A 14,437-nucleotide genomic window follows, 5' to 3' on the forward strand; every position below is an offset into this window, starting at 1 on the left:
AAGTAAATACATTTGCAACCTTCACAACTTTAAATAATATGTGGAAACAAGAATCTGAGCAAGAAAGAAATAACACACACAAGTGACACTATTGTTTTTGTACCGATGTCCCCCGGAAAAACCCAATGTGGGAAAACCGATGCAATAGGTGAGGGCTTGTATTATTCTGCAGTAGTTTCTGAATACAATCTTTGAATGCCTTACTAGCTATCCAATACAAAGAATCTAACTGACAGAGAGATGAGTGAGATATACGTCACACTATCACTAGCGATCCAGTACTGATCCAGCCATTGGATGACTAGCCCCTAGATGCCTTTGCGCAGTTTATGCAAAATCACTCCGATGCTCTGCATCACAGCTTCTGGGAACTGTGTCACTCCTTCAGGTTGATCAATTCACCTCTGGAACTTCGAATTTCTGCCCTTCCGGTCTCACACCCCGACTTCTGGCTCTAGAACACGATTCTCCAGCAAATTTCGGATCTCCTCTCAGCTTTGGGCTGCCTCAGCGTGGCCCTACGCTGCCCAGCGTGGCCCTATGTTGCCCAACGTGGCTCTACGCTGTCTCTTCTGGATCTCTCTCTGCCTCTTCTGTAATGTATCCCCAGATCAGGAAATCTTCCTCCATAAACTATCCCTGCCCCTCACTGCAAGAAATCACCTCGATCACTTCTCTGGCAACTTCTGCGTTGCTCTCTTCAAAAATCGATCTCTTGATCTCTCACTCGATGTGTTTTTCAAATGACCATCAAGCCTCTTCTTATAATCCTCTTGTTGATCAATCAACGGCCCAGATTAGATTCTAACCAATGGCTCAGATCATTTTGGCTTGATCCTCGTCTTCTTCTATAAGTTTCACCCCCGGTTTAATTAATACCCTTTAATTATTTTAATTTTCTAAGTTTAGACTTCGGCATCCATTAAAAATATTAATTATTTTAATAAAACCTTCTTCGGGTGGAATTTCCCAAAACGATTTTTGGGTATTTTAGAATACATGTGTCATAGCCTCCCTGCAAATTTTGAGGCTTAGAGCACATCCGATGCTACCATAAATCAACAGTTGTCAGTGCCTAAATTGTTGGAGGACCTTGGATAGATTGCCCTTGTCAGGAATCTAGTCCATGGCATTGTGGTGCCTAAAATCTTCATGGTTCATGTGTTTTGAGATCTTCCTTGTACTTGTACTTGTTATGAATACCTCCCTAGTTAAGCGGGAGTGTTGACATATGTAACTAGGTTCGATCTTCATAATTGTCTTTGAGTCATAATAAAATGTACTTATGAAAAAGAATGAAAAGAAATTTCATTATTATTATTATGACTTATTAAAGCATGGGTTTCATGCTTGGTTCATCATGTTTTAGGTCAAAGTCCCCATTGACGACTTCTAGGATTTATTCCAAGTCAATATAGTCATTGTACATTTAAAGAGACCCTTCTTGGGCTTTTGAATCATGTAAAAAGAACTGTTTTTGAGTCAAAAATGAATTATGTCACCTCCACACCAAGTCGGCCTCAAGAAAGGTAATTCGACCTCACCACAAGCCTATATATTGAAGCAACTCGATTCATTTGGAGGACAATCACTCACACAAGTTCGATTTCCTACAAGAAGCCGTGAAAAGGTGCGAAGTTGCAGTGGAAGAAGGAGAATTGCAGGATCAAAGGTTTTGGGTTATTTCTCTCTCTCTCTAATGTGATTTTCTGGACCATGGCATCAAGGTCAAAGTTCTATTACGGCATCAAGAAGTTTTGTTACGACATCAAGAAGTTAAGGCATCAAGGGCAAAGTACCCCATCAAGGTCGAAGTACAGCAACAAGGTTGAAGTGTTGCTTCAAGGTAGAAGTGTTGCTTCAAGATCGAAGAGCTAAATGCTTCAAGGTCAAAGTTGTTGCATTAAGATCTGTTAAATTTGGCAACTAGGGCCAAACTCCACCTTGGACAGCTCATATGATGCAGCGGATATTTTTATTGGATTCCTCTCTCCGAGAGGTGTAGGATTGCTCTAAAGATCATCTCATTCTGACATATACAAATGGAATTATGAATTATTTCGCTTATGGACAAATTGTCAAGGTCGACCAGCGATCTAATGTAAGCTCGAAAGCCCAAAAGACATGTTTATTCATCCTCAACGTTGCATATAAATAGAAAGTACATTTGCCTCATTTGGACATCAATCATTCACACATAACTCTCTCTCTCATTTGAATGATTTGTACACTTTTCTGGGCAGCTTCTCTCTCCACACGTGCGAAGAAGAAGATAGGGATTTTCTGTTTCAGCGTTGACCGAATTTCAAAAAGGGTTGACCAATGTTGACCGAGCTGCTGTTGACTTGATTTGACTGCATTTTTTCTTGGAGAATCTCTATTTAGGCAGGCCGTATTTCTAGGCACAGAAATCGAGGTAATCTGCGTTGTTTGACCAGGGTTGACTGCAGGAGGGTTTGACCGCAAGTTTGACTCTGCATTGACCAAGTTTGACTGGGCTTGACCGAGATGTTTTGAAGGATAAATTATGCCCTGTTGACCAGCATCTACTTTCTGGTTAGGGCTTCCTGTCACTGTTGTTTCACTGGACAGATTTCACTTTGATTGGGCAAGTGAATATTGCATATTGGACTCTCTCTCTCTGCTAAACTTTTGAAGAATAATAAGAAGAATTGATCAAAGGGTTTCCCCACATTGGGATTTGTACCTGGTTGGTGCCACATCTTGTGTCCTCCTGTCTTGGCTTGTCTTCCACTATTTCTATTTATGTTCTATCTGCATTTACTGTCATGTTAATGTGATTACTAATCTGGAAATTGATATTGGGCTAATAAGAAAATTGAAGTAAATTGCTCTTAAGCTGAAGCAACAAAACTTGTAGGCTTGTTGACTTAAATGTTAAAATACACGAGGTATTTTGTAATAAGAATTTATTATATTATAATGCACAAGTGATGTAGAATGTTACAATGAGGACCCGCATATATACTAGGCAGGTGTCCCTTCACGATAAGGCATGTCTTTTAGACATGTCTTTTCACTTAACTAATGACTTCTTAACATAGTCATTACTTGATTACTTAGTCTTTATATTATTTATATTATTTATTTTGTTATGAACTATATTCATAACATTGTCCCTTCCTTCAGAAGCTTTGTCCTCAAAGTTGTATTGCTAACAATTTCTTCATCTTGTGTTTGTCATCTCGGCATATGTAATTTGACGTCACTGGTACCTCCGTTTGTATAATTCGCTAATATCCTTGTTTTGAATCCAAGGTTATCAATATTTTTTTTTTAATTTTTTGAATTTTTTTTTATATATAATTTTTTTTAATATATATATATATATATATATGGTTTTGCATTATTTTATTTTATTTGTTTTTATATATACTAATTATCTAAAAAAAAAAGTAACTTTATAAAAATTTATAAAGTAACTTTATCATTTAAATTTATGTTTATTTCCTACCTTGTAATTATTTTATTTTATTCTATTCCCTAAATTATTTTATGGTTATTTTATTTTATGTGATATGCTAAATTACTACCGTATGACCATGTGCGAAATGGCATGTACCTTTCAATGGTCACAGTCAAGGGGGACGTGACGTTTTGACACCCATCCCAGGTTTACTTAGCGCCTGACAAGGTTTGACAGCAGCGGTTTCAGACAACGCAGACACAGCAGCGTTGTGGTGGGAGAACCGAAATGTGGACGATTAGCGGAAATAGGAAACGACAGGGTCGAAGGAGGGTCTACGGTAGCCAAGCGATGGTGAAGGGTCGCAAGAGTGTCTACCACTAGTGCACGATACCAAGGCAGCAGAAACAGAATTAATGGCGGAGGGTTTGAAACCAGAGCACAGGAGGCAGACAAGGCTGGCAGAAAGGCGGCCTGTGGGTACAGATTGTGGCGTATTGGCAGCGTCAGGTGGCTGTTGGAAGCAATCGAAAGAGTTCAACAACAGTGTCTACCCTATCCATTGCATCCTTAAGAGAGCGTAATAATTTGTCATCACCGAGTTGAATACCTTGTTGTATCATAACCCTCGTATTTTTTGGCCTAGTATCCCGGCTTAAGGATATCCTGCGTCTTTGCACAGAGATATTAGCTCATCAGTAAGTTCCGAATGGGCTTCAGTAGCAACGTCTAACTGCCTTTGTAGCTCAATATTATGACGTAATAATTCTTCTGTATATTGTCGTTTTGTTGATTGTTCTGCAATCAGATGAGGAAAATCAGTACCTAGCCATTCTGCTATCTCATCATCCACAGTTCGACTCCATTCTGAGCCTCCTTCCTGTTGACCTTCCATTTCGATACCTCGAATGCTATAGTAAATTTTACTCGATTAGTGATTAACTAAAATGAGGCCCGGTAAATTAAAAACACAATGTGTCTTTTTGTCATTGTTTAACAAGCTCTCAAAATCATCACCTAAAGTGCCATTGCTTATACTTAGTTGATCATTAAGATCTTCCATCTGCACATCTTCACCAACCTCTACTTTATGACCGTTTTCCTTTGCAATGTTCATTTGAGTGAAGGATGGCAAGCTTTTGGTTCGCAGCGAAAGAGCAAGCAATGTCTGAAATTTTGCTTGAAGGTCAGCTCTAGTGTGAACATCATCCTGCAACCTTGTTATTAGAGGTGTACCAACAGGTTTCCAATATCCAGTACTTTGAGTACTGAAGTAATCTTCATCCTTCCGACGATGCATAAATTCCAGCAAGGGTGATTCCTCTTGACAAAGCCTATATGCTGCAAGGTGTTGATCATCCCTTATAGGAGATAGTGGATCAAAAGGATCTTCTAAGAAACGAATTATTTTATGATTATATATCTTTGCCATTAAAAGCTTCTCATCATTTCTTAAGAAGCAAACAACGCTTACAGCCTTCACAAAATCCTGGCATTTTCCCTGCTTGGGCATAGTAACAGTATAAGGTTTAGGGGGGGTAGTACTATCTGTACCTAACACTGTTACTTGGCACAAATCAACAATTATAGAGTCATTGCGAGCTCTATGATTTTCCGAATATTCCTCTTCATCATCATCAATGTCTTCTTCTGCATCTTCCTCATAGTTATGATATTGTTCATCTTCTCATTTTTCAAGATAGTCCTCATCCACCTCATCTTCATCTGTATCATCATCTTGAACTATATCATTCTCATCCACATGAAGATCAGCTTCATCTGGGTTTTCAACATTATAATCTTCTTGATCCATATCAGCTTCATCGGAATTGTCATCTTGATTGATATCACTTTTATATTCATCATATCTATTATATCTTCATTTTCATTATCATCGTTATGACCAACATCTTTTTTTCCTACTTCACCTTGTTTCGTTTCTTCACTGTCGCTATTATCTTCCTTATTATTGATTTCCATTCGACATGTTTTAACTTCTCCAAATGATTTTTCTAAACGTTGAAATGTTTCTTGAATTTTACTAAACCGCTTCATGAATTCAGGACGTGAACGTAATGGCAATTTGTGTGGCGAGCAACGTTCAAAGACTCGCATGATTATATTTTGCGCCATGGCCCTGATACCACTGAAGCAACAAGACCTGTAGGCTTGTTGACTTAAATGTTAAAATACACAAGAGGTATTTTGTAATAATACTTTATTATATAAAAATGCACAAGTGATGTAGAATGTTACAATGAGGACCCGCATATATACTAGGCAGGTGTCCCTTCATGATAAGGCATGGCTTTTAAACATGCCTTTTCACTTAACTAATGACTTCTTAACATAATCATTACTTGATTACTTAGTATTTAAATTATTTATATTTATTTATTTTGTTATGAATTATATTCATAACATAAACATAGAACATACCATTGTTATCTAAAATTAACAAGATCGAAGTTGCTAGGTCGAAGATAATACTGCATCGAAGTGTTGCTACTACTGCTGTTGCAACTAGGTCTAAGATAGTATTGGAAAGTGATCATCTGCTGAAAAAAGAAAGGGCTAACTTGGTGTGGAGGAAGTTTGTGTCTAAGTCAAGACTCTTCGATTATCTCTAGAAAACAAATGAAGGAAGAGTTATTGATTGGGTTTTCCCCAAGATTGGGGTTTTGCACTTTGGTAATTGCTTGATGAACTAAGATAAAAGAAGAACATAAGAAAGTTAATAAGAACACAAGACTCTCACAAGTAATTATCAAGTATAAGAAAATCTTTCTGCCTTTCGATATTCTAACATGGTATCAGAGCTAAGGTGAAGAAGAAAGAAAATCTATTGAAAGAAGACTAAGGAATCTCAAGAAATTGAGCAAGGGATCATATAAGGAAACCTTACAAGGAAAGAAGTTTACTACCTTCAAGGACAATGTCTAACTCCATAAAGGGAGAGAACAAATTAGAAGGAGCATCAAATTACAAGTCATGGAAAAAGAGGATAGATCTAATCCTCGAAAAGAATAAAGTTTTGGATCTAGTCAAAGGAAAAGTAAAGAAGCCTACAGATGAATCAAGTGAAGCAAAGAAAGCAAAGTTTAGAGAAACAAAGATTTTGGCTATGAGCCTAATAGTGGATGGAATGCATGCAGTCAAGGAGGAGTCAAAATATCTCTAGTAATCAACAAGGAGAGTGAATAAGAGAAAATATCGAATGATTGTTCCAGGAAGTTTCAAGAAGTCCAAAGGGACAATGCTACAGTTGTCACAAGATGGGTCTCTATAAAAGGGATTGTCCTAAGAATCCAGGGAATAAAAGGAGGAACATGGATCAAGCAAACTTTGCCGAAGAAGTTTCACCAAAGAAGAACAATATGGAAGGATCCGAAGTCAAAGACCTATTTGTTAGGGACTCTATCCCTTATGTATCCCTCAAGTTTGGATTAAGAGGGAGCCCTCACCAATTTCCAAAGATAAGTATCTTACTCCTTGTATTATCTTTTATATTTGGTTTCCCTTACTTATCTAAGTTTGTTTATATTAAATACTAATCACATTTCTATTTATATTTTCCTTGTTTAGGAAAGGCTTACTGAATACTCAAGGATTATGAAAGAAGGCCTCACAAGACAAAGCATTGGGATTACAAGGTTTGTTAAGAAACAAAGGTATGCCTTAGACCATAAGCTTTGTTCTCTTCATGATAAAGGTATATTCATTCTTTTTGGTAATCTATTCTACATTACTAACATTGTTGTGTCTAGCACTCTTGAATCATAAAGATTCTTGATTGGGTGATTCATCATTAGATAAATCTACCCTCCTCACGTCTTTGATTATTCTTGTGGAACCCTAAAAAAAAAGGTTCTCTGTAAAACCCTAACTTAACGGTATGTCGATGATAATATGTGAAACCGTAGCGTACTTAGGGTTATTGATGAAGTTTAAAGAAAATGTTTGATGCTTTGATAATGTCATGTTTAGGGTTTTGGTATGGTTATGAAAACCCTAACATGTTAGGCTTGAATGGTGATGTCAGAAATCCCAAACCTTTGAAGTTTTGGTCAATTAGGGTGTGTTGTGTTATGTGTTGAAACCCTAGGGTTTGGTAGGGTTTATGAACAAGACCCTTATTTTAAATATTGTCCTAGGGATGAAATCCTTGGTATATGTGTTTTTGTCTGATCAAACCCTAGTCTAATCAAGTTTGTTATATGTCTAACTTATATTGATATCCGTGTCTTTGTGTTTGACTAACACATATCATGATATGCTTGTGCATGATGGAATCCTAGATATATGTGTTGACCTAATTGTTGATGGTCATAAGTCCTGGGGTTTGGAACTAGGCCCTAATCGAAGTTTAATTCTCTAGGATGATAGTATTTATGAATTCTAGGGTTTTGTAACTAAACTTTAGTAGACGTTAAAATCTTTGATATATGATGACAGTGTGATAATCTGGGATTTATGAAAAGTTGATAAAATCTGAAAGTGTATTGTGGTTATTGAGAATTAGTAAAATCTAGGGTTTACAACAAACCCTAGTGGAAGCTAGTCATGTTGTTACTTTGAATTGAGCTATGATTGGTTTTGATTGTTAAAGCTCATGTATGAAATCTAGGGTTTTGCACTAAATTTTAGTAGGATGTCTAACATATGAATTCTAAAGTAGTTAGATGCATTGTAGATCTATATTTGTCTAAATTGCTTCTAGGGTTTGGAATATTTTGTAGTAGGGTATGTCATACCTCTGGAAGAAACATTGAAACCCTAGATGTAATGAAGGTTGTCGTGTTTGAAATGCTCAAAGTCTTGATGATATAGTCTAGGGTTTATGACAAAAACCCTCGCAAGAAGTTGACAAGTATGTGTTTCTTGTTGTTGGTGAACCTAACTCAATTTAGGTGTTTGATGTCTAATGTCTAATGTTTAATGCTTCCATTATTATATGATTCTGATATGGTTAACTTCATGCTCCTATAGATTTGGTTGTACTTGCTATCTAAGTTGTGCAGGTGCATAATCTTCAAGATGGTGAAGATGTTCATTTGATAAGCCTGATGAAGAAAGTTACATGGATGATGATGGTCATGATAACTCTGATGAGAAGGATGGAAGCAATGAAAGATTCTCCGATGTCATAGAATAGAAGTTGATCTGCCTAGGTTAAGAGGGAGCTTGGGAATATTCCTTGTATAGGAATGATTAGATCCTCCCTGGTTAAGAGGGAGTGATGGATATAGTTCTCTACTTCATGTGTCATGCACTAGGCAGGGACTAACAGTCGTAAGTGTTAGTCAAGCCCATGACTGAGAGAATGACACATCACTCTTGTCTTCATCAAATAAAGTCCCTAGATAAGAGGGAGGGCATATTATAGTCACGATGGACACCTTGAAAGGAGAAAATTGGAGAATGCGTTTGAGGACTTGCTGAGATAAGAAAAACAAGATCTATTTGTAGAATATGTTGCTGCATGTGAAGTAGGAAAGGAATATGTATGATTAAGGAATCTTCTGTCAAGATTCGTTTGGAAGTCCTACTATGATAAATTGAGAAGCAACATCAAGTTGCTTGGAAAACCCCGAAGGTTTGTGTTTACTTATGTACAATTGAAAGTTTGCTACCAATTAGTGTTGTGTTTGTAAAGGAAAATTTCTTAAAGGTTTGATGGCATGTTGACTACACGAGAGAGATTTGTTACGGATCTGTTTGATCGGGGAGGATTTGTTACCGATTGAAATTATCGGGAGAGTTGAGGCTTTGTGTGTGAGACACATTGCCTGGGAGGACACCAGCATGGGTTTCATCAGCGATTGAGGATATTTTCCTAAGAGATTTCTTCACAGTGATTTCCAGTTCTAAGAGACAGGAGGAGGGTGAATTATTTTTGTAGAGGGAGGCCGAATTTACCAGTGCAAGTTGTTAGAGGGCGAGTTCGTGTTTCCAGTTGTCGAAGCAAATTGGTAGAGGTAGTGCAAGTGGCATGTGCAAGTAACTAGAGGCAGAATAACTTGCAGGATCAGTTTTCTGGAGGCAGTGCAAGTTGTGGGAAAAGATAGTACGCATTTCCAATTGGATAGTGCAAATTTAGGAAGTGTCAATTGTCAGTTGGAGGCCAATTTTATTTGCAAAGATTCAATTTGGTCAGTAGAAGTGCAGAAAAATATTTTTCAGAGCTTTGCCATTCTACAGCAAGCACTTTATGTAATTTTCAATTATAGATTTGCTAAAGAATAATAAAACCCTCATCTGTAGAATTGGTTTTCCACGCATTGGGGTTTTTCCAAAGACAATTTGTCCAAAAATCTTGGTGTCTATTTTTATGTGTGTTTTCTCAGTTCCTGTGGTTTATTATTTGGTGAATATTGTAGTAGTGTTTTTATTCGGTATTTTTTAGTAAATTAATTTTCTAGGACAAATAATTGTTAAAAGATAAGAGAATAATTACCAGTTCACTGCAGTAGAATTTTTACAGCATATAGGGCCATAGATTGCACACATTTGGGCTTACAAATGGCGTGGTCCTTTCTCAAAAAAATTGGGATATTCCTGTTGAAAGAGTGGTAACAAATAACAATGACCATACTCTATGACATGAAATGGTAGTAATGTAAAAATCTATAGCTATTAATGCACAATGCCCATACTCTATGACATGAAATGGTAGTATTGAAAAAATTTGTAGCTATCAATGCCTCTATAATAGAATTCGATGTTGTTCGTATTGTGAAAATTCTACCACTGCAGCAACCAATTTACTTACTTCAACAAACACTAAAATAAATATTGCTGCAGATATCACATCGTAATACAGAAACAAAAAATATGCACACATTGACACAGTTATTTTGGAATAATGTCCCCGGAAAAACCCAATGTGGGAAAACCAATGCAGCAAGGGAGGATTTTATTATTCAGCAATTTTCTTGTACAACAGGGTGCCAAACTGGCTTACCCACAGATAGACAAACTTCCAGCACTTTCCTAAACCCAACATGGGCCCTACTGGCCTCTGCTACAGCCTGAAACCCTCTGCGTCAGCCTGAAACCCTCTGCGTCAGCCTATTGAGGCTCTGCGCAACCTCTCTGGGCTTCTGCGTCACTCCTACAGCCTCTGCGTGGATGACGTAGGCCCTTCTGGCTTTGCGCAGTCTCTGCTGCCTCTACGTGGCTTCCTCTGGCTCTGTGTTTGCCTCTTCTACGTTGATCTCCCGTCTCTCTATTCCATACTTGCTGCCTCTTGACTGCTCTCCAAACCACTAGTTCAATTTCTCAGCAAACCCCGCTCCAAAAATTGAACTGACTGGTCTCCCTCAGTGTGTTCTCCAAGTGCCCCTCAAGCATCCTCTTATACTTTTTCTGTTGACATCTCAACAGCCGAGATTAAGTACCTAATCAATGGCTAAGATTAGATCTGGCTTGATCCATGTCTTTTGGACCACTCTAACACAAATTCATATTAATACACATTAATATTTTATTTTCCCTAAGTTTAGACTTAGGGACTCCATTAAAAATATTAATTATTTTAACATCTCTTGATCTGTTTAGAATCTGCCCAAACCCTTTCTGGGTATTGGAGATCTCATGTGCCCCAACCTCTCCAACAAATTTCGTGGCTAGAGCACATCCGATGCTACCCCAAATCAACACATATTCCTATTGTGTATTTGAGTTACTATGGATGTTGCAATCTTGTGTACACATTGTGCTTCATATATTCTATTCTTGTGCCACTCTAAACTAGAAATCCAAGAAACAGAGATTATCTAAAGTACAACATTTGTTACCTAAAACTATTAAGTCACATCATCGCCTTTATTAAATATAACTTTTCCAACCAAAACATGTATAATGAACGATATAATATGGAAGAATAAAATAAAAAAAGGAGCATGGCATAATAAGGAAAAGAAGCTCCATCCAAAGCTTAAAATGAGTTAAACAACTGCGATCTCTAAATCCATAATAATTTGCAAAAACAATAACTATTGTGACAATTACTCTATCATCAAAAAAGTTCTAAAATACAAGTAATACTCAAGCTTGAAATGAGTTAAACAATTGCAATTTCAAAAATCCATAATAATTTGCAAAAACAATAACTATTGTGACAATTATTCTCCCATCAAAAAAGTTCTACAATACAAAGAGTACTCAACACTGTACTTTTGAGAACAGAGTTGTAATCACACATAACAGGATTATATGAGTAGTATTCCAATTCACTACACTAATTTGCAAAAACAATAACTATTGTGGCAATTACTTTTCTCATTAAAAATGTTCTACGAGTACAAAAAATACTCGGCAATGTACTTTTGAGAACATACTTGTGATCACCCATAACAGGATTATATGAGTAATATTCCAATTCATTAAACTCCTGACAAGGCATGAGCTCAATAGCATTGACTCCCAATTCCTGTGCATAAAAAGAACAAAGAATGTAATCAATTGAGACAAATGTTTAGGCCCATAAGCAATAAATAAACTCATTGATATCATATTTTACATTATACACGAGTTCATTAATATCAAGCAACCTAATATAAATTGTGTAAAAGATGTAAATATCAAAACCAATGGAATCATCGATAAATTTCAGCATCTTTCATAAGAAACATTGTAACAAAGTAACTTTCAAAGTGCAATTGATAGCTTTTGCAGATAGTTGCCATATGAAAGTTATATGACAAAATCCTCAAAACAAAACACAAACAAAAAAACAGTGTTAGCTAAACTTCAACATAAAGCATTAGTTTTCATTCATTGTGTACTCCTACCATAGAATATTGAAAATGGTTTCAAAATATGAAAGATCATAATTGCACACTGAAAAACAAAAATGGATAACCTTTCAAAGGTTCAACAGAACTTGGGAAATAACTTTGCATTCAAAAAAAGAACATCATATATTGATATATTGATAATTTTAGGTATTCTCAATTCCATGACATTTAGACAATGAATTAGATATAAACACATATGATAATAAATCAACACAACATAATACGTCAAAAGAGATAAAAACTTCAATTAGTATATAGCATAACAGCTCCCAAATATAGATAGCAAACTACAAACTCCATGGATAATGAACAATTTGCAGAGTGTTGGTGGCAGCAACAGTGCGGAAAGGAGATGCTTCAGAGACAGAGCAGCATGCAGTTGGACATTGTTGCTAGATCACATTCCTCGCTAAGAGGGAGTGTTGGTCTTTGGTAGCATCGGATGTGCTCTAGCCATGAAAATTGGTGGAGAGGCTAAGGAACATGAGTTCTAAGGAACCTAGAAACCGTTTGGTGAAATTCCACCCAAATTGTATTTTATTAAAATAATTAATATTTTTAATGGGGTTCCTAAGTCTAAACTTAGAAAAATTAAAATATTAATGGGTATTAATCAAAATATGGGTGAGAATGTTCTAGAAAGCGGATCAAGTCAAGTTTTTAATCTTAGCCATTGATTAGAGACTTATCTCAGTCGTTGAAGTCTCAACAAGAAAAGTATAAGGAGGCTTGGGGTTCATTTGCAAATATACAGAGGGTTGATCAGTCAGTTCGATATTCCTAGGGCAGGGTTGGCTAAGGAATTCAAACAAGTGATCAAGCAATGAGGATCAGAGGCAGTACTGGAAGGAAGTGATTTCCAGTTCCAGTGAATATACTTCAAAGAAGACAGTGAAGGATCAAAGAGGCAGCACAATGCCAAGGAGGGGCAACGCAGCGACTAGAGGAGGTTGACGCAGAACAGCTGGGGGATAGCAAGGATCAGTGTCAGGAATCACTGTGGGTGATTGACAAATGAAATCTCAATTTCTCAGCAACAGATGCAACAGCAGCAAGGGTGACACAGTCAGAGGGAGTCTCCATGTAGAAGCCACGCAGTGACTGCGTAGGCTCATGCAGAGACTGTACAGTGGGTCATCCAGGTGCTAGGGCCAGTGCAAAATCTCCAGATTCAGTGTGAGAAAATTCTCACTATTTTTCTATCAGTTATCTTCTCTAAGTGGATTGCCATTTCTCTGGGGCATCCAGATTGTATTCAAAAATTCATTGCCAATAATAGAAACCCTCAGATCTGTTGCACCAGTTTTCCCGCATTGGGTTTTTCCAGGGACTATTGTCCAAAAACAAGTGTGTCAATGTGATTGTTCACGTGTTGGTGTTTCTCTTGCTTTTCTCAATTCATAATTTGTGAGTCTGCAGCTAAAATTATTTTGATATTTACTAAAGCATTGGTAAATAACTTATTATTGTAAATAAGTAGGAGAAATAAATCAATCACTGCAGCATAATTTTCACAGTTGGTCGTGATCTTATTGATGTTGCAACTTAAGGTCATAATTTGACCGAGATGGATTGTTCAATGCCTAAAATATTCTACCCCATGGCAGATCCTCTTATCATTGGTTCCAATTTGCCCCACATTTCTTGCTAATCCAAGGACCATTTAGGCTATGTGATTTCATCTCATCCCCACACCTCTTTAAGGTGTCTAGGTCACTCATATGTTGAACCATTTGGGAGAGTTAAAACTTAAAAGTTTGTTTCCCCTTTGATAGATAGAACTTCTATGGGAATCATGCAAGTTGGGTCTTGGCATGGCACCCTATTTGGAGTTGGTTGTGTTGCCCTTCAGGCTACTACCTCAAAGACACACTCATATGGGTGTATTTTTTGCTGCTTTGATGAGATTTTTTGCTCATCATCCTAGACCTGCTATTCTTCATTCATCAGTTGCATTCTTGTGCTCATCAGGCATTCACGCACAGTGGTATATATTAGTTCCCATTCTCTCGATCCTAAATGTGCTAGATGATATCTCATGCAACTTCAATGATTAATTGGTCAAGTTTTCCATTGTGTGACTTCCATTACCTCAAAATGGTGCTAAGGATTTAACTTTTTGTTTAGATGCTAACATTAGAAGGATCTTTTCTCACTTTTAATTTGGTAAAGATGTTACCTTGTTACTATGTCTAACCATCCGAAGACA

The 14,437-nt window shown here is 37.0% G+C and overlaps 1 protein-coding gene across 2 annotated transcripts in view; it reads right to left on the bottom strand.

Annotated features, from left to right (window-relative positions):
• Window positions 1–14,437, bottom strand: part of ISA1 (isoamylase 1) — a 255,664-nt gene that overhangs the window by 168,665 nt on the left and 72,562 nt on the right. For both annotated transcript variants that reach the window (XM_089419849.1, XM_089419848.1), the window contains one exon: window positions 11,770–11,861. In XM_089419849.1, the coding sequence (XP_089275975.1) occupies window positions 11,770–11,861 (92 nt within the window). The remainder of the gene's footprint in view (window positions 1–11,769; window positions 11,862–14,437) is intronic.

The sequence above is a fragment of the Pinus tabuliformis genome, chromosome 4_1 (assembly GCF_031772625.1).
Source record: "Pinus tabuliformis cultivar Carrire ecotype Pingquan chromosome 4_1, CPIR1, whole genome shotgun sequence".
Taxonomy (NCBI): Eukaryota; Viridiplantae; Streptophyta; class Pinopsida; order Pinales; family Pinaceae; genus Pinus; species Pinus tabuliformis.